At 39.8% G+C, this 21,792-nt stretch overlaps 1 protein-coding gene across 3 annotated transcripts in view; it reads left to right on the top strand.

Annotated features, from left to right (window-relative positions):
• The window catches only part of LOC137105811 (ras-related protein Rab-26), an 86,955-nt gene that overhangs the window by 25,794 nt on the left and 39,369 nt on the right, over window positions 1-21,792 (top strand). For all 3 annotated transcript variants that reach the window (XM_067488432.1, XM_067488433.1, XM_067488431.1), the window contains exon 3: window positions 21,307-21,348. In XM_067488432.1, the coding sequence (XP_067344533.1) occupies window positions 21,307-21,348 (42 nt within the window). The remainder of the gene's footprint in view (window positions 1-21,306; window positions 21,349-21,792) is intronic.

Genomic DNA, 21,792 nt, shown 5'->3' with positions numbered 1-21,792 from the left:
GTACAAGAATGTGTTTTGTCAGAGAGAAATGGGGACCTTATAATTTATGATAACATTATAGCTTGGACGTTGTAAGCAATAACTTACAGACCTTAAATTTCAACAACAGCAAATACATTTCCACAGCTACTGAGAATGAAGGGAAATGGAAGAAGCAGCAAAAATAAGTAGAGGTTTTAGCTTTGATCTGAACAATGAGGACTGGAGCTGAAAGATCTGACAAGCACATCAACATAGTGCTGAAAATAGTTTGCTCTGTGTTGCAGCTATTTCAAGGCTAATAGAACACACCACTCTCTCAGCATTCTGCAAATCACTGCTTCTGTGCTTTGTGGCTACAGCAACATTTAATATATTCTTCAATTTGCATTTGATATTTTTCGAGATTTGAACTGAACAGCTGAATGCATATGTTCCCAGATTAAAGGTTGACTGTATGTCTACAAAGATTTGACACTTGTGTCCTTGTTGTGAGACGAGGTTGAGTATTAACCACCCAAACACAGAACCTTCTTAACATTTTCTCTGCTTTCTAAATACAGTATTAGAATAAAATGAAACAATAAAAATAAATGCAGCAACAGTTGATTAGTATGTAAGAAAATATATATTGAATATTTATTATAATGTAAATGGTAAATAGTCGCTTATATAGCACTTTAATCCAAAGTGCTTTTCCCATTCACCCATTCACACACACACACACACCTTGGTTGACTGCCTTACCAACTGAGCTACAGCCGCCCCGTCGTATATGAAATATACGTTTATATATAATGTAAATAATAAACTAAGCAAAGTTGAAGCGAACAATTTTGCAGCTTTTTGTCCTTTGTCATTATTGTTAACTATAAATTGTTAATTTATTCTGATACCGAAAATACAGTATCTTGCAAAAGTATTTTTCTTCCTGGAAATTTTCCTGCTTCTGTAAACAGAAATTTTAAATTCTTGCCACAGATTCTCATTATATTTAGTTCAGGACATTGACTGGGCCATTCTAATGAAAATGCTTTTAGGGGTTGTTGTCCTGCTGGAAGGTGAATCTCCTCCCCAGTCTTTTGCAGACTCTAACTGAATTTCTTGCCCTGTATTTGACTCCATCCATTTTCCCATTAACTCTGACCAGCTTCCGTGTTCCTTCTGAAGAAAAGCATCCCCACAACATGATGCTGCCAGCGAAATGTTTCATGGTGGGGATGGCATCTTCAGAGTGATATGCAGTGTTACTGTTTGTTCACCAACGTTCTCTGAGGGCTTCACAGAACAGCTGTATTTATACTGTGATTAAATTCCGCACAGGTTGACTCAATTTACTAATTAGGTGACTTCTGAAAGCAATTGGTTCCACTGGGTTTTGTTAGGGGAGTAGAGTAAAAGGGGCTGAATACAAATGCAGAGCACACATTTCAGATATTTATTTTTAAAACATTTTGAAAATGTTTGAAATGAAGAAAATGTGGAAAATTTCAAGGGGTATAAATACTTTGGCAAGGCACTGTAACTAAGTCCAATCCTAATTGCTTCTGCTTGTTTGCTGTTTTTTTTTTTTTTTTAACTAGGTATGTTAAAAAGTTTTAAAAGGTATCTTTTAAAAGTTTTAGTACGGCACCAAGAAATATTCACGAGCTGAAGCAGTTATAAAAACAAAGTGTTGCATGTCTGTGTGTGTTGACAGCGTAGTTCTGCTTACTCCTTTATCAAAGCATAACATTATCTCTCAATACTGACCCTGGAGAATGAAGGATAAGCAGCAGGGGGATGGGGGACGGGTGGGACATTGCCTTGCACACACTGAAGCATGCATACACACCCATACACACAGGAAAGCAATGAACTGCTTGGCTTCATATACAAAAGAAAGATTTTCTGATGCCCCAGACTATCCTCCGTCTGTTCGTATCTTTACTTTCATCAGCTTTCATTTCTATAAAACCACACGCTGTGTGTTATCTTTGGATGTATCAAATGTAATATATTTTTTAGCTTTTCCTTTAATTTCCCTCACCCAAGATTTACCTTTCTTATTTCCTGTTCTTTCTCTTGTTCTATCTACTGAAAGTGTAATGGCAAATTGCACTAGTCAGCACCGCTCAGTAATCACAATAACCAAGTGAGTTTGCAGGATGTAAAACACATTTTCCTTCTGGCTTTTGATTATCAGACACAAACACTTTCCAAGTTAAAGAGGACTACATCTGAAACCTCAACCTTCAACCTAACTCCCTCGTGTTCATCAAAACAAAGAGATGCACAATGACAGTTCACCAAGGTGTCAGTCCTTACTTAATTTATTTAACCACATCAAAGCCTCAACAAAATTCTGCAATATTAGGATGTGCCCCTAGAATTTTATTGGGAAAATGTGAAATGCCCTAATAGGAATTGTACCTTGAGGATGAGGGCACTTTTGAACATCTTCCTTACTGCCAACTGCTTGTCCTAATACACCCTACAATTAAAGCTGCACCAATATATTTTTATAAGTGGGGAAAATTAGGAAGGAATCTGAAGTCATTACTCGCAGGTAGTGTCTTAAAAAACCAACCAAAATCCTGATGAAAACACTTTGTCCCTAAACTGTCTTTCGACCAATCGAAGTGTTTGTTGGAAGAGTGTCCACCGCAGCGGGCGTCTGATGTAACTGCCTTCCTTTTCTGCCATCTCTTAAAATGGCACTAGCACAACACAAACATGGTGGGTTTAGGCACAAAGACGCATTGTTTACTTTGTGCTAACCAGGTTAAGTTTAGTAAAAATTTTCTAGTTTAGCTTAAAATGTTTAATAAACATAATAGAGAGTAGAGCAGCATACAAAAGGTGGTGGCTCAGCTGGTAGAGTGGCAGCCCACCGACCATAGAGTCTAAAGTTCGTGTCCCGGTCAACACGTTGAAGTGTCCTTGGGCTAAACACTGAACCCCCCCCCAACAGCCCATCCTCATTGCCAGCAGTGCAGTGCCGGTCGCAAGACCTGTAGAAATTGGTGAGGGTTGTGTCAGGAAGGGCATGCGGCATAAAAACTGTGCCAAATCGACATGTGGACTAATGATCAGCGGTGGTGACCCTGAACTGGGGATAAGTCAAAAGGACCAAAAAAAAAAAAAAAAAAAAGAGTCGCATGTTAAAATGAAAACTAAGGGGAACCAGTATTGACACCTGAAACTCTACAGAATCCAAGTGAGACATGATCTACAAACAGGAAAAATCTATTGGCAGGCTAATAAAACTTATGCATGTAAGAAAGTTTAGATGTATTCATTCTCACTCTTTCATTGTAACACAGTCAGAATAAATGTACTGGTTGAAAGTATAAGGAACAATGGTTAGTAGAATCATGTGAATAATCACTGAACAATGTGCCATGATTATGTACTGTCTGTATAATCATTGACAAAATCCTCCTCCAAGGCTCACATTTCATTATTATTATCCTAAGCATTTGTATCACTTTAATGTGGGCCCAGAAAACACACTCATTAAAATCAGCATGCATGGAAATATCATGGTATGAAGTCGCCATTCAGAAACTGTCACTGCAGCTTTCAGTCATTACCAGTGGGAACCTTTGTTAAAGTAGAGTTTAGGATAATGTTCAAGCTTACGCCTGAGATAGAAAGACAAGACGAGCAGCGCAGACCAAGCTTTACACTTGACAAGTAAGACTTATGTTGGTTAGATGCTCCCAAAGCTAATTCTTCACTGAGATTTGTGATGTAGAGACAAAAAGGAGGAAGAAACATAGAGCGTTGCCATGGGAATGTGGCGATCCAAACCCTAATCCAGACTTCTCAGAGACAGATGGAGACACATATCTCATATTAAGGATGGTTATTCTAGTCTACGGGGGGAATTGTCAGTGTAAGTTTTCAATGTGGATTATACCACTGCAAGCAAGGATGAAGAAAAAGGGGTGAAGTCGACCTTCTTGTCTTGGGACTTTGATGTGCGAAAAAAGCAACACGTTTAATAATTTCAGGACTTGATTGACAGATGAAGCTGCACAGAAAACACAGGTCAGAGCAGAGATCAGCACAACGGACAAAGTCTGTCTGAGGAGGGTAGGAGAGGCCAGAGAAGAGGCTGAGCGGGCAGTTATCAAAGAGAAGCTTGGGGGTGGGGGAGACACGGTGATGAAAGAGAAGAACAAGGGCAGGAGAGTGAGTCACACAGGGTGACAAATCCAGGATTAGCTGGTCTTACTGAAGACCGAAGGTGGGTCTGATCAATAAATCGATCGATTTAAGAATGTAGGCCATCCTGCACATGGTTGATAGATGTAAATATTCTTAAACTTTGGATATTTATTACAATTAATGCGAGTTTTAAATTTTAGATTAAGTTTCTCATCAAATTCTTTGACAGCTTGTGCGTCACATAACCTGATTGACTTTTTTGGTGTTGCTGGTGCTTTGTGACTCTTCTCTCGATGCTCTTTCTCTCTGCATGTTTCTCCAACAATAGGTGGTGACTCTAAAAATTGACCTTATGATGTGTCAGCGTTTCCTTTGATTTCTATGCTACAAATGAAGTTAGGATGGGATGTCCGACTGTAGCTACACTGGTCCAAAGAAATACTGTCCACGCATCATACAGATGTCTTTTAAGTATTTATTTTCCGGTGTCTCTCTCTCTCTCTCTCTCTCTCTCTCTCTCTCTCTCTCTCTCTCTCTCTCTCTCTCTCTCTCTCTCTCTCTTCATTAGACACCGTGAAAACTACAAGAAATAAAAGGACATACAACTTTTGAAATGAATACATGTTTTCCAGTCAAAATCTCTCAGGCTAGTGTTCGTACAAAACCACATCAACACGAATACAGCACTGTTACCGTGTGCACCTCTTGAACCAAGTGCAGAATAATTATTTTGGGGCCGCGTGTCTTTCCTCAGTATGAACGTTAGCTTGAGCCATAATGCCGCCGTGATGCCCCTCACCAACTCTAGTCACATGACCCGTCCATCAAAATAAAAGCTTTTACAAGCCCACAAACATTTTGTATTTCACATACAAACCTATTTACAAATACATTTTAACAGTTGTATGTAATAAAATAATTCTGAACTTATAACAGAACCATAATAATAAACATTTCAATAAACATGTCATTCAGACAGTTACACCGACTATACACTTTTTGAAGCAGATCCATTTCACCATTCATTTCAAATAGTCCCACACTGTATACCGAATGTTTTACCCAGACATCCTGACCTCACTTCTAAACTTGATAAGTCTTGGGATTAAATGATATGTTGCCATCTAGTTTCTAGCAGAGCTTGTATGTAGGACCTACATGAACACCTCAAAGCGTGACGTAGGAGAGTCACCCTGCCATCTTCTGTCTATATCTAATGACCTGAATGGAAAAATATACAGATTGATAATAACAATTACAAAATTCTTCTTTTAAAGTTACATTTTTATAACTTTTTCAGCAGACATTATTAGTTTTTTTTCCCTTTTTTTCTTTTCTGTGGGTAAATTATTTATTATTCTGGTTTATTGTTGGTTTACAATAATAACCCCGGCCCCAACTGCCTCCCTGGAAAGTCTTTGTTATTTATTGATTGGTTTGTGTTTTCTTTTCTGCGTTTATTACTGCGTATATTGCCAGTATTTGAATGCAACGTTTTGTATTTGGACTGGGTAGTTCATTTATCTCAATCGATACTTTTAAATTGGTTGCTAGATTTTTATTTCCTTTTAGTACTTCAAGCATATATCTGTGGTTCTGTAGATTATTGTGCTTAATTACGTCTTTGCATTTTATACATTTTAAATCTCTTTTTTTTTAAACTGTAAAGCTCAGGTTGGTTGTTGGGAAGTGCCATATAAAAAAACACTGATTTGATTTGATCTTCCAACATAATTACTGATAGAAAAAGTGTTTCCATTGCATAATAACACTTACGTTGGCTTGACTTAAATACATTTATAGGACAACAGAAACCTGTTGTCTTAAATTAGACATTAAATTGGTGCTTCAAGCTAAATGCTAAATTCATAGCATATCTACATGGTAATAATGACATTGTTAAAAGACTGAATATGAACTGTGTGTCATATATGGGTCTGAAAATCAAAGCAATGATAGCTACCTGGTTAAACAGGTAATGAAAAGAGCGCCACCTACAGACTTGAAATCAGTCCACAAGATGTTTAAGGTACAGACATCCCATAACTAGCTAGACTAATTAACTGACACAGGGTTTCTCAGCAGTGCCTTTCCAGCCCATCACAGCAGATCTGAGGAGTCTTCACAGTGAAAAACCCTTTTGCACTGCTCAACAAAATTAATAATATCTAGAAAACAAATACACTTTTTTAGATGAAGTTAATGGTGTAACGGAATTTAATGTCTTACTGTGACTGATTAATAATAAGAGCCAAAGGTATATTCAGACCGTACAGATAAAACATTCAACCAATTAACACGCTTCCTTTTTGTGACATTTTAAAAAATAGGCCGTTGTTCACAGCAGACATTTCACAGTAAGATGAGCCTCAGCGTTACTAATGGCATTAACAATGCTCCAGGGTCTAATGTCCTATCTTTCTCATACAATGTTTCCCAAATAGCATGGGAATGGTGTCACTAGTAGCTGGCTATCTATTGTAGTTATTTTTCTTTTGTTCTGCCCACAACTTGAAAACCTTACATTTACATTCAGTTGTTTTTAACATGTTCGGCAAAAAGCAAGTAAATAAGCTGAATCAGAAAGAAGACATTGGAAGCAAAGTGCTACGAGATATACAGTACAGTAGGTCCCAGACATGAAAGTGCAGAAAGATTTTTTGTCTGAAACTGTTTTTGAAAATTGGTTAGGTAGTTGGTTCCATGAGGGTGGGAACATGGAGTTGGATGAGTTTTCCTTCGTATTGCAGGGACCATCAGACATCAGACCATTGTTTGGAGCAGGATGTAATCCAGTCTGCGCTGGTAGCTTGGTGTACGCTTAGCACAAGCATCACGTAGAGTGTCATATAATTAAGACTACCGGGACATCCCAAGTCTCTTACAGGCACCCTTACTTCCCTCTCTTGCATCATTTCCTTGCATCTAAGTCTCTCGCACTAAAGATGTATAGTGTGATACAAGAAAAACGTGAGGAGAGAGGAACCAAGGAAATGTGTGGTCAGAGGCACGAGACGTTCTTCTCTCTGAATCTTCAGGTCCAGCGGCGTCCATTTCTGATGAGGGTGGCTCAGCTGGATCAGCTGTCAGACTTCAGAGTTAATGTGGTGACATTTAGAGTTTACCCAAATATACACTGTCCTAATAATCCGAATGTGCAGTTGCTAGTTTTATGTGTAAATTAAAAATCTCCATTCTTTATTTTTACTGTGCTCAGATTCAACCTCAGTGTGTGAAGGTTTTTAATGATCAGATGTATCTTTATTTGTGAGTGTTATGTTTGTAAATTGAATATTTAAAAGCTTAATCCAGTTCATGACAATCATAGGGATTATAGTTTATAGTGATGAGTTATGTTGACAGACAAAATGTGTTTATTGCTGAACAACACAGATCCACAACATTTACTGAGATGGTGGATTTAAAAACAAATCAAAAGAAAGTCTGGGATTGTTGAAGAGGTTCAGTTGTTAGTGTGCTTCTGTAATAAAACTGCACTGACGTCACATCAGTCCGATTAGCTGCAGCATCCAATCACCGACGGCTATGAAATAATGGGGTGCGTCAGTCCAATAAAACACTTTAGTCCTTCTTTCAGTGTATCATGGACGCTGGTACCCTCTGACGATACTATTGGACACTCCAGGAGCATCAACCTTTGCATTTAAAAAAAAAAAAAAAAACACATTAGGCTTAGGGAGAACAAGTTCAGGGTAACGTTACACTAAGAAAGTACAATGGTTAGGGGCGACTGTGGTGCAGGAGGTAGAGCGGTTGTCCCCCAATCTCAAAGTTGTTGGTTTGATCCCTAACTCCTCCGGTCGCAAGTTGAAGTGTACTTAAGCAAGACACTGAACCCCAACGTAGTTGCTCCCAGTGAGTGTTGGCCAGCAGGACAGCAGCTCTCCCGTCGGTGTGTGAGTGCGAATGGGTGAATAAGAAGTAGCGTAAAGTACCAATAGGTTGAAAGCCGCTATATAAATGCAGACCATTTACGAAGACTTCAGCATTCAGGTTAAGTTGGCAGATAAATGACATAAAAACTGCATTTTACAAACAGTGACGACAGCACACATACTTCCTTACTATAATAACCAGGTGTGCAAGGTTGTGGTATGATTATCATTATAGCAAACATCTCACACTAGAGTCCAACCCCGATCCCCTGTGGAAAAGTCCTGTGTCTTCTAGACTTTTTCCACAGACTGGGGATAGAATTTGCTTTGCTGTCCACTGAGGATTAGTGCAACAAAGATGCATTCAGTAGAATAGAGTATTAGCAATCAAATCACCACAGAATATAATGCTGATTACAGTGAGTGACGCAGGTATTTGTTGATAAAGTGACAGTTCCCACTAAAACCAGACTATTTGTCGTAGAAGCAAAGTGGGTCTTCGAGCTGCAGTTCTTCACTATATATAGAGTTTTAATTTAAGTAACATGCAATAGAACACATCTCTCATTGTCAAACGCACGACTTACAGACGCTCTGTGTTAATCTCTGCTACAATCAGTCTGGGCTTTCTCTTCATTTGCCTTTACCTGAGCCTTCATTTCCTCCCGTAAACTTGAAGAGCCAGCAAACTGAAATAATTAACTCTCATTAAGTCAGCACTAATTAGAGCATTGTTGAGACATGCATGAATAACTGGTGTGTGTGTGTGTGTGTGTGTGTGTGTGTGTGATTCCATTGGCTGTTTACCCACTTACCTCCCAACAGTAAAGGAGAAGCCAGAAAGAAAATAGACAGCAGCTGAAAGGCAAATGCTGACTGTTTTGTTTTTCTAAAGTTTATCCAATCTGCTACAGCCCGAAAAGCACCGGGGTCTTTCTGCTACTCACATCTTTTATTTGTCTCACCTCAGACAAAATCCTCATGCTGCTCTGCTTTTCTCAGCTTTGCTCATTAGAGTAAAACATTAACATGTCTTATAGAATGACATGCTGTAGAGGACAAGTTCGGCTTATTACATCTCAGGTCATTATTAGGGTTTTAAAAACAACAATCAGCTTTTTCCATGTGAACACTGAAGCTTATTTGTTCTGTAAACCTGTTCATTCAAGATGTCCCTGCAAGAGATGCTTCTCATGCAGTCAGTAGGTAATGATCCACGGCCAGTGTGAGCAGAAAGCATGATTACACAATGAAAACCTGCTTTTATTGTTCATAGGAGCATTACATGTTAAAAAAAAAACACAATTCTTTATAGCTGAGCTCATTTCAAAAGGGAGCAGTTGAGGTGGTTCAGGCACCTGCCTCTAAGAACAGTTGGGGGGAGAGAGGGGTGTCAAGTCTAAGCAGCTTAGCCTGTGCCCCGAATAAATGGAAGGAAACGGATGAGTGGATTTTCTGCAAGTCTGAGAAGTTCTAAGATACGATTTTTCATATGGAAGCTGTCAAAAGATCAGTTATAAACTGCGTTGGGTCTGTTGTAATGGTATTAGTAGATTTACAGGTTGTGTGAGACTGTGCAGTCAGACACAGCGTATTGTCTTCCAGTCGTCTCCACATCGTTATTTATTGTAACTGATTTTCAACATAGGTTTTAGTAGCGGAATTACACAAACATCGCCTTTCTCTGTTTTTGTCAGCATGGACCTGGGTGATTTAAACGGTGAGTGTGCAGAGCTACTGTTCACTGGGGGTCACAATTCAAGTGGGAAAAGCTGATGCGGTGCAGCGCATCACCATGACAATGAATGGGAACTTAGGTCATTTTCACTCATTAGTTATGGTTTAGTAGGTTAGCTACTACTCACCGGCTTAGTTGTTATGAGCGAAATATGGGAAATTGACGACATTTAGACAGAAGACCAACATTTGGTGATGTAATTGAGAGTCAGTGAGGTTTTGTAGCAGGAGGACCCCTTTGATGTTGCCTCTAAACTTGCTTTTGTGCCTAAATTTAATCATAAGTGTGTATTTATTTGTGCCTAAATCAAAAAACATTGCAGTACATATTATCACATGGCAATGACTTCAGGAGCCTAGTAGCATGTGTTACCATGCTACTTATGACCTTTAATATGTTACCAACAAATAACAACCAACGAATGGTGATAACATTGAACGCAGGTGCAAAGAAACAAGTGCAGTGCTTGGTTTAAATCGGTATCTGCAGCGGCCTCAAGACCTGTCACTTTCCAGTTCCCAAACGCTTCAGTGTACTGGAGGCTAAGATGGGTCTGAAAGATATAAAAACACAAAGAGAATAGTTTTAATGCAGCATTCAAATGTGATTGACTAAATGTTTTTTTGGTTTTTGGACCCCACCGCCTGCATTGGGCTTTGGAGACAGTGAGTGAATGAAACCAAGGAATTAAACATACTTAACTCCTGAAAACAAAGGAAATATTCATTGTTTTAATTCATTTTAAATCAGGGCCTGTAGAGTATATGTCTGTGCTGTGATCTGTGTCCATGTAGCAGCAGCTCTTTGCCATTATCCACAGTCTATTATGCTTTTGCATAATAGAACACATATTGATCATGTGGAAGATGTTATTATTGATGAGTCTGTCAGCAACTTTTACAGGTTCAGGTGCAGCTTTTATACTTTTCCAGTCGGAGAACTTCTTAAGACTCCTCATTCCTCATATATATTCAAAGTGAGGGCTGGTTCGGTTGGCAGGTTGATTGACAGATAGCTTAGAGCTGTCTGATACTGCTGGCTGCCAGTGAATATTAATGGTCATTTGTCGATAGCTCAGCATTGTGTGTATGTGCGTTTATTCTTGTCCCGTGTGTATTGTCCTTTCATGCCATTGGAACTGTCATTTGTTCTTATGTTTGTGCCATCCCATGTTTGGTTGTTGTCCTATGTGTGTCTTCCTTACTACCTGTTGTTTGTGTCTACTTGTGTGTGTGTGTGTGTGTTCACAGTGTGCACATAAAACATCACTCTGTCTAAATCCATTTCAAAATCTGCCAATTCTACTTATCAGCAAACATACACACCTCAGAAAATGTATCAACTTGTAACACACTCCTTAAACTCCTTAACCTTCTTAGCCCATTTTTATTTTTATTTTTTCTGCATAAAGAACCGAAGCAGAAATGGACACGCCATTTAAAAAAAGCTGACATTTAATAAAAAGAAATACTGGATGACGGTGGCTTCGACGATTCAGATTATGTCTCATCGTGTCTTAGAAATTGGATGTTTTCTGTTAGTGAGATGATCAAAGTGACATATATTGAAGTTTTTCATACCGTAAACAAGCGAACACGGAGGTGGCTGAAAATTGATCTGCAGTCTGCCTTTTACACTGTAGGCTCTTTTTCTGTGCAAGCAAAGTTGTGCTCCATCGAAGTGACGTTTTATTTTTTCGGAGGCACCCTTCAGTTCGTTTTGTGCCTTTGTTTTGTGGTGACTCGTGACACGCCGCAGCTGGAGAACCGGCACAGTAATGTGAAGTTCTGCAGTCTTGGTGCCCAAAATTGACAGCACACTGAAGCGCTTTGCAGGTCAGATTGAATGTTTTGGCTGCTGCAAATGCTTTGTAGTCTGCATGTGCCAAATAAACTCCCAACATGATTCTAATTTAACAGTGCTGGATGGTGTGGTGCTGTGGCAGACCTGCTGGAAAGGGAGATGAAAGATCTGGATGTGATAGGCCACAACTGTCGTATCACATCCGCCTGGTATGTATGTAACCGATAATAGAAGAGGTTTTCTTACACTGAAGTAATTTCAGCAACACCACAAAAAGGGATGTGCTAAGTTGAAGGATCGCTGCAGTTGATGGTGCACATTTTGGTGCAAGCCAATGAAATCTGATGGTTTCTTTTAAACTTTAATATGTTTTGTTCTTCTCAACCTATTCGTGTACAGTGCATAACTTTGCGATCCACAGTATTCACAGTACAGTAGCATGCAAGTAACAGCAAGTAAGTAAGTGTATTATTTATTTTTATAGATGTAATAAGCCTGACAATGATTCACCATCTCACTAATACATAACTTTAATAAAATGCTCATCTTTCATTAAAATCTATTTCCAATACCAATATTTTTGACTTATTGTCATATGACATTCACCACAAGCAGTAAATTATTCTAAAATAACTTGATACCTACAAAATATTATTGAGTGTAGCTTTATATTGCCATTGCTTTCATTAGAACATCTAAAACCAGCTTAAAAGTCAGATTTTTTTCTTTTTTTATCAGAAAAAACAAAAGACCTGATGCTTGTGGTTTTACTGTAGTAAGGTTGAAGCTGGATTTCAGTGCTGTGGCGCAGGAAGGTAGAGCAGTTGTCCACCAATCAAACAGTTGTTGGTTCAGTCGAAGTGTCCTTGAGCAAGACACTGAACCCTGACTTAGTTGCTCCCGGTGAGTGTTGGCCAGCTGCATAGCAGCTCTCCCACTGGTGTGTGATTGTGAGTGTGAATGGGTGAAAAAGAAGCAGTGGAAAGTGCTTTGAGTGCCGATAGGTAGAATAGAACTATATAAGTGCAGAAGATTTATTCCCAGTTCAAATCAATCAATTACAAACAACACACAAAAGCAGCCTATTAGCTACGATAAAACAATAAATAGAATATAGAAAAGTTGGGACGATGTGTAAAACGTAAATAAAAACAGAGTGCAAAGATTTTTAAATCTCATCAACCCATATTTTATTCACAATGGAACATAAAAAACATATCAGATGTTGAAACTAAGATATTTTACAATTCTTGGAAAATATTTATTCTTTTTAAATTTGATGGCAGCAACACATCTCAAAAAAGTTGGAACAGGGTGATGTTTACCATTGTGTAGCCTCCCCTCTTCTTCTAACAGCTGTCTGTAAATGTCTGGGAGGTGAGGAAAACAGTTGCTGCAGTTTAAGAGAGTCGAATGCAGAATTCTAGCTGCTCAACAGTCCTGAGCCTTTGTTGCGAGATGTTTTGTTTTATGATGCACCATGTTTTCTATTGGTGAAAGGTCTGGACTGCAGGCAGGTCATTTCAGCACCTGGACTCTTCTCCTGCAAAGCCACCCTGTTGTGATAGATGCAATATGTGGCTTAGCATGTTCTCTGGATGGGAGCATTTGTTGCTCTTAAACCTCTATGTCCTTTTCAGCATTGATGGAGCCTTTTCAGATGTGTAAACTGCTCTCTCCTCTTTAGTCCACAGGACACGGCGTCCAGGGCTTTTAAAAAGAATTTCACATTTTCATTTATCTGACCGCAGAACACTTTTCCATTTCACCTCAGATAATTTTAAATGACCCAGAGAAACATGGCGGCGTTTCTGGATCCTGTTCTCATATGTCTTCTTCTTTGCATGATACAGCTTCAACTTACATTTGTGTATTTCACAGCAAACTGTGTTCACATATAGTGATATCTGGATATATATCTGGATATCTTCCCATGCAGTGATGTCCAGTAGAGAATCATGCCTCTTTTTAATGCAGTACTGCCTGAGGGCCCAGAGATCACTCGCATCCAGTTTTAAAAGTGAGGTGCAAGGGAGCAAAAATCTAGTCACGGAGAAAACATCAAAGCAAAGTCCTCTCAGAAATATGTTCACATTTCATGACATGCAAGTGCAAGAAAGAGCAGAAAGGAAGTCTTTTTTGTCTTTTATAAAAAGATTTAAGTGCATCGGAAGGTGCGGAAGAGTTCTGGTTTTAGCAGTTTTTTGAATATTGGGAGTGAGTTTGCTGAGCCTGCAGAATTTTGTAGCTCGTTCCACCATATTGGGATCACTGAACTGAAGATTTTTGCTTGATGTCTTCTTTGTGGTGCTGGGTCCATCAGACGTTGTTCATTGGCAGCGGACGGGAGGGATTGTAGACCTGGATGAGGGAGTTGAGGTAAGCAGGAGCTGTTGAGTTGATCCCCTGTGGGCAAGAGACAGAGCAGGCAGAACAGGAAGCCAGTGTAGAAATCTGTTTTGGTTTTGACCTTCGACCTTTTAGATTTAGTTGGTCACAGATTGGTGAACCTCTGGTAAACTTTACAGTCGATAGGCTCTGCCTCTCTGAATGCTCCTTTTATACCCAGTTATGTAACTGAACTGTTGCCAATTACTCTAATGTCCTGTGTTCCTTCGTTTGTTTTGTTATTTGCAGCAAATTCCTTTTCCAGCCTTTAGTTTCTTCTGTTTGGGATTTGTTGCTGCCATTAAATTCAGAAGGAGCTAATATTTTCCATTAAATGTTAAAATGTCTCAGTTTCAACATCTGATATGTTGTTTATGTTCTATTGTAAATAAAATATTGGTTAATGAGATTTGCAAATTGTTGAATTCTGTTTTTATTTTTGCTTTACACATTGTCCCAACTTTTTGGAATTGGGGCTGTACATGCAAGAAACTGGGGAGCTCAAAAATACCAGCTTTTTAGGCAAATCGGGGAACGGTGTTCACATGCACTTAAGACCAGGTAACTGGAAATCTGTGCATACATGCAGCAGCAGAGTAACCTGATTTCTTCTCCACCTCCACAGATTTTAACTGTATAAAAAACTCTGCTTTCTGACTTTTCTTTGTATCTTTATTTGTTTGTGGGGGATGTGTTCATATATGTTTCAGCAGAGTGACCACACAGGGGAGAGAAAGGGAAAGAAGGGGGGACACATGTAGCTGACCCACAGCAGTCTGAATTTTAAAAACACTATAGGGACAGTGACTTCTTTAGACAGCTGTGAAGCCCTTTGTGTTAGTTCCATTTTCTTTAGAGAGAATCTGATTTCAAAGCGAGGTGGCATCGCCCTGTTGATGATATCATTTTATTCATTCTTTCACTCAGCTGCATGTTTCTGTTTGCCGTCTTTTGCAGTTGGAGAAAACCCATTAGAAACCTGGTTACACATATGCATGGCAGAGAAATCGACGTTCTCCGACAGAAATCTACGTGGAAAAACCAGGTTTCTTTAATCCCCTACCTCGATTTCAGAAACTAGCTTTCCTGTTGACATGACATCATCTTTCTTGAGAAAGCCTTCTGTAACCTGGCTACCATGTCCATGTAAACACGCTCACTGCGGGGAATCTGTCCAATGGAGATATTTCCACAGTTATAAAACTGTTTCTCCACTGAAATCATTTTGAGAAAACATTCATGGCTAAAGCCCCAGAAGATGGCTCCCCCGCTCCGCAGATGGCTGGTGCCTGTAAAGTGACGCCTGGTCAGGTTGGTGGGCTACTTGACAGATAGCTTATAGCTGTTGTTTGTGCGGGAAGATGCTCTGCTCTGTAGCACAGCTGGCCATCTGCAAAAAGACTGACTGTTGCTGCAGTTGCAGAAATCCTACAGAGTAATTCATCTTCATTCTAGAGCTTCCATTGTAGAAGTCACTTGGAGCTTTCCATCTTCAGAGTTTGGACATTTTCTCTCAAATTGAGGTTGATTTGCCCATTTTTTACTTCTTAAAACTGCATGTATGGACTTTTACTGCTCTGTTTTTTAAGGATCTTTAAGAATCTTGCAATCCAGGAGGTGGGGTGGGGAGGCAGCACTGTAATAGGACAGGACAAAATCCTTTGAATGCAGAGGCTTGTGCATGTGTACAGGTGTGAGGGTCACATGTTTGTCCTTGTCTGTCTGGTTTCTAGGTCAAGGTTGGACTAAGTTTGACATAGTTTAGAGCAGGGGTAGTCAATTATGATTTACGTAAGTCCAGATACAGAAAATTTCCTCATGTACATGTCCGCACCATCATCATATTAAAGTTGCATTATAATTTAGTTATACAATACAATTATTTTAAAGGTTGAATGTCCCAGTTGTTGGCCTTAATAATTGTGAAATGGAAATAAAAGCATGTTCACACCTGAATGGAAAGCCAGGTATGCAGCTTTGTACCACCCGCTGTGGACTACAGATTCATTGGCGGGTCAGCAATGCAACACAGGAAAGTCGAGCGAGACTCAACTTTATGCGAATTCGATTTGACAAAGTTCAACTACAGCCAATGTGAATTCCAGGGCAAACTGAAGCTGAGATACAGTTTACTACCTGACATTCATGAGTTATGAATTAAAAATCGGAACGTTTCATGTCAAATCAACTTCATTTATTTGATGCTCTGAATTAACAAGTTTTAAAAGATAATTTGGAGAAAACAGAAGGAACAAATATAGATCATATCACTGGTACCGATCCAGAACAGAGAACTGTAATCTGCCTGGTTTATTTTTAGTATGACTGGGGGGAAAGCTACCATGTGTGTAAGAACAAAACTATTTAGAGAGAAATACCAAAGTTCCGCATACAAGCTGTTTGTACAGTATCTGCTCATCACACAAAGCTGATAGAAGCGGCATCAAAGCTGAACCACTGTGCAGGATGCTGTTGTGTACTCGGTTATGTAAACGCCCAGCCTACACAGTACTGCTAACATCTCTGCTCCAGTGTGAAGTAAAACATTAGTAACACAGTGTCACTGGAGCAGTCCAGCCTCAATCCATCCTAGTCCTGCCATCACACATTTTTACTGTGGCTGTTGCATAAAATAACAAAAATAAACTTGGATGTCTGTTGAAACATTGGCTGACGTACTGGATCTTTATTTGTGAAACCACCATGCTTTGATTATGTTGAGGTTGAGGCTGTTGTCTCAACACAGAAGGAGGCCTTAGGTCCTTTCACCCAACCCCAGGAAGATTGAGACCACTTCAAACATCCACCAAGGAGGCCACACCTAATGATCCCATCCTGGAGGATAAAGGGTGTTTAGAGTAATAATCATTACATCTTCATGACTATGTCTTGTTCTCACCTCCCTTATTATTCACCTATAAAGAGGCCAGGTGAGAACCAAATCCCACTCTGGATCTGTAATTGGTTCCCTTAAGCCTGTTTTCTATGAGACTGAAGAAGCTGCTGGAATGAGAAGCAAAACATTTTTTAACCAAGAAGAATAAAGCCCAGCTGACATGAGACAACCTTCAGGTAACCAAACCTGGATGAGAGAATCTTCACTGATTCTGGATCTTGGATTGATACAACAAAAGGTATTTGTCTGTCTAGACTATACGTACTCACGATGCTGCCTTGCTGTAGGGTTTCCTTTTTTATGGTTGGTGTTCCTGCTCTTTTCATTGGGACAGCTCCAATACGGCTTATTTGATTCAATTCGTTTAACAGAAACATTAAACTCAAAATTTAAAGTCTGTCACTCAGTAATTCCCAAACCAAACTTGAGAGAATTTCTATGGTCCGTCTCTTTAACAAGATGGTGTTTCTGTCACCCCTTACTCAGCGTGTTACGCCATGACTCTGGAGCGATCCGATTAGATATGGGGCCATGACGTTATCGTTGGCCGTGAAAACCTGCTTCCAAGAATCGGCTTCATAATATGTAAATGGTAAATGGATGCTCATATACCGCTTTTATCCAAAGCGCTTTACAATGTGGCTTCTCATTTACCCATTCACATGCGCATTCACACACTGATGGCAGTGGCTGCCTTACCCACTGAGCTACAGCTGCCCATGTACAGAATGCCCAATATGTCCATGTAAGGTTTCTAATATTCAGTGTGCGGAAAAAGTTTAACCAGTTCCACCCTCTTTTCCACACAGAGCTTTGTTGTTTTCTTATCTGCTGTATTAAACTCGTCCAATGAAATAAGTGGGCAAAGCTGTGTTTTTCCACACATGGTCAAACTCCAAATGCAGCCATATTCTTTCCAGGCATCAATGCAATATACTGCAGTTAAAATGAGTTTTAGGAGCTCTGCTAAGTGCTAATAATAACTCTCCTTCCCCCCATGCAATATGGATGAAATGCATTAGGAATGAGAGAAAGTATGTTGTTAGTAAATGGACCAAATTACTCAAAGCATCAAAGCCACCAACAACCTCTGGATCTACTGTGTAACTGGAAACTGAATAGAAATATACAGCAAGTGTTGGTCCTGGTGAGGCAGCATTAAGTAGAATGACCACATAAATCAGGAATTATTTGTTCCTGTGATGATCCCATTACAACACACTGACTATGCTGAATCACTTGCAAAGACTGGCTGGTTGCTCCAGTCATGGTAAAAAAAAAAAAAGAAAAAAAGATGCTGTTTTGTGTGTGTCATGTTTACATGCTTTTAAAAAAAAAATTGAGGCAGCTTTTATCATTGGGGAGGTCTTCTTGTTGTCTGACCTGGCAGCTTGCCCGCTGTGTGTCGTTATTTGTGTTTGAGAGTCGGGAAATTGGTCCTCAATAAAAAGGATTTTCATCTCGGAGTAAAAAGCAATCATAACTTCAATTTGTGCGCTGCTAAGACCGGGGCAGCAGATCAGGCATTTCCTGCTGCCACCTTTCCTGTGTCTGTCCAAGACTCAAACGATCTGTGCTTCAGCTCTTCGTGTGGTATTTTTAATGGAGTTTTCTGAACAATCTCACTTATGTACACACTAATATTTTCTTCCTGTCTATTCACTACTTGTGTTGTGCTGCTTTTACGGTTTCAGTGGGAGAAGAAGAAAAGGCTTGGTTGCTGTTTGCATCTCCTGCTCATGTCCTTGCTGTTAATCTAGACAAATAGTACACTTCGTTTCCTCAGCTCAGGCCACAAGACCTGCAAAAAGTGTTTGTATTAACATTAATGTCTCTACACAAAGGGATATGGATAAAATATTCCAAAATTGCACTAAATGGAGCAACAATGGTACATCTACTTTGCCAGGCACACACACACACCTCTCTCCCATTGTTCTCACCTGGTCCCAGTTTGCAATGGGTCTCCTCACTATACAGTGCCAGCCACATTTTTTTCCCAGACTTTGAGTAGGCCAAGTTTTGCTTTTACACTGGTGTCTGTATTTGAGTCTAGGGACTAACATCCTTGAAGACTAACAAAGACTTTGACACTCTGTAAGGAACGCACGCACTGACACAAGAGAGGAAACTATGGAGGTAAAATCTAACTTTTAAAAATGCAGATGACCTTACGTAAAGCTGTAGTTACTGTAGGTCTTCCTCAGTTGTGATGCCATCGCTTGTTAGTGTCAGTTGTTAGTCAAAATAGGATGACTGGTAGCCACTGGATCTTAAGATTAAGGTCTAGAATCAGCACAGAGTTAATGACTTTGTGACTTTCTGCACCAAAAGAGCCAGAGTGGCACTGATCCGGTCCAGCTCCCACTGTAAGGGATTGGTTTTAAGTTTGGACACAACAAGACGCCAGACACAACTAAACAATTTATGAAGTTTATTAAAAGAAGATAGTTGGCAAAAGCAGGATGGAGATGAAGTAGCTCCTCCGACCAACTAGGTGGTGCTGTACTCCAGTCTATAAGAGAGAATACGTGGATGAGTATTTCAGCAATGACTTGTGTCATTATATAAAATGAACGAGATTTACTAAAGAGAGTGGGTAGAAGAGGGAAGTCTGGCGGAGAGGCAGAGGATTAGGGGGAAGAGTGGCTGTGGTCCTGGCAGTGGAGGTAGATCCTTACATGCAGCAAAGATGAGTGATTTGACGAGAGGGTAGGAAATGGTGGGAGGTGGGATCTGCTTGTGAAGATGTATTGGTCTGGATCCGTAACACAGAGACAGGCCTGCTAGTGAGCGCGATGAATGTAGCCAATTCTCCAATTCCTGACATGAAAAAAGACTCCAAAATTCCTTTAGTGACACAATATAAAAAAGTTTAACACCACGAGGTGCCTAAAGCCAAGAATTGTCCTTTAGTTCTGGTCTCTGCAAAATCCTTCCGAGACATTAACTTGGTGCACAGTATTGGCAAACATGAAAATCCTTCGGTTATATTAACTTGGTTTCTACTAGACACTGGACAAGTGGTGAATGCTTGAGCTCGATATATAAAAGTAGGCAGGCAATCACTGGCTTGGTCAAATATATGCATGGCGTGATTAAAACATCTACACAGCGTGGAAATTTCCTTACAATAAATGACTCCGAGAGTCACAATAATCCCAATGACTTAAAATTTCTATAAATGGTACTGTTTCAACTGGTTGTCTAATTTTGCAGGTTTCTAATGATATTTATACAGTAATCACATTGTATAATTTCACGGTTTTTCTTGCTAAAATTCGAGCTGTTATTTAACTGGTCAATGATACATGGTTTTTATTTCGGTGGATAAGTCTAAAGGCTGACAGGGATCTATGTCTGCAGTAGATGTGAAGGGCGTTTAGGGAACAATCAACTGCACCTTTTATTAGTCAGATTTTGCAATGTTCCTCTCTGTGCCCCATTCTTATAGTCTTGGTCTTCCACTTTATGACCGGCGTAAGGCACTTGAGTCGCCCAGTAAACTCTTTCAGTCGGCTTGGTTCTTATGCGAAAGAAGCAGGTCAATCCGCTTGCACAGTAGACGATCTCCCACAGGTCATCATCTAATGCAGCACGCCGACATCCTTAACATTGGCGTACAGAGTTTTGGCGTCCATAGAGGATGGATGACAGTCAGGATAGAACAAACATAATCATGATCAAGCTGTGCTGCGCTGTGACAGCAGATTTCAGTGTTTTACACCAGGATAAGAAGACATGTTTAAAATACACCGATTAAGAAAAAGGTTAGCGAACTTGCAGCAACCTCTGTGAAACACATTAGACAAGTCTTCCTGATAGTCACACTGGGTCCTCACAAAGATTTTGTGCTCATCTGTCTAGTTTGCCAGTTTTATCACATGCCTTGTAATGGCAAAGATGGATCAGCTGTCTCACTGGAAGAATAGTAGAAAATCACTCAGGAGCTGCTGCAGCTGCTGATTGTTAACTTGGTGTCACTTTGAAAACATCCCTACAGTCAGTTGCTTTCCACATCAACACACGCACACAGGTAAACGTCTACGCCAAACTGCTTGGCAGACAACTTGTTGGTAAATGATGCAACTCCTTCAAACAAACGTCTGGATCATAACAAAAGGCGAGTTTTGGTGTGTGTGTGTGTGTGTGTGTGTGTGTGTGTAAGTGTATACACTAGATAGCACATTATGCCGACAGCATGACAATGATAAAAGGGCCTCGCAGATGTCAGGTCCTTGTTACACCGACGGTGTCACGCAAAGCAAACCACAATGTCAGCCTCAGCACACAGCATTGGATTTAGTTACCAAACATGTCCGTTCATCAGTGCCTGAAGCCATCATTTCTTTAGGTTCTCTAACTTGTGTGTAGTGGAAATAGCCTTTTTTTTTTTCCTGTGTTGCATCATAATCCCTTCTGAGTTTGTGTTATTTTCTTTTGTCTTTCAGAATAAAGTTATGAGCATTGATGCTGTGAAGGTCAAACTGCAGGTAAGAGCCAAAAAGTATCTCTACCAGCATGTGAGGGTGTGTGTGTTCTTTTTAATAAATCACCAGCAGCTGTTTCCCAAATACCTCAGATACGTCTTCATTGCCTGCTGTAGAAAGGTGAAGGAGCCCAAACGTTGACTTAATGAGGCCTCGGTTAATCTCTATCAGTCATTTAGCCCTGTGCTCTGCCTGACTGAAGACACTAGAGGGAATAGCAGACTTTCCATCAGATTATCAGGCCAAGACGTAATCAGTGAGAGACACTGACGGGTAGAGAATCGAATGAATCCTTATCGTTCAAGAAAAGCATTACACGCTGCCTCAGTTACACGAGTCACACTTTCTCTTCATCTTTCTACTGTTGTTCTTTTCTGTGTTCATCCATCATGATCATCATCACTTTGTAACCTATTAAAGATGCTTTATATGAGTAATTGTAATGAT

This window comes from Channa argus, chromosome 20 (assembly GCF_033026475.1).
Source record: "Channa argus isolate prfri chromosome 20, Channa argus male v1.0, whole genome shotgun sequence".
NCBI lineage: Eukaryota > Metazoa > Chordata > Actinopteri > Anabantiformes > Channidae > Channa > Channa argus.
The sequence above is the reverse complement of the archived record's forward strand: the minus strand, read 5'-3'. Positions and strand labels throughout refer to the sequence as shown.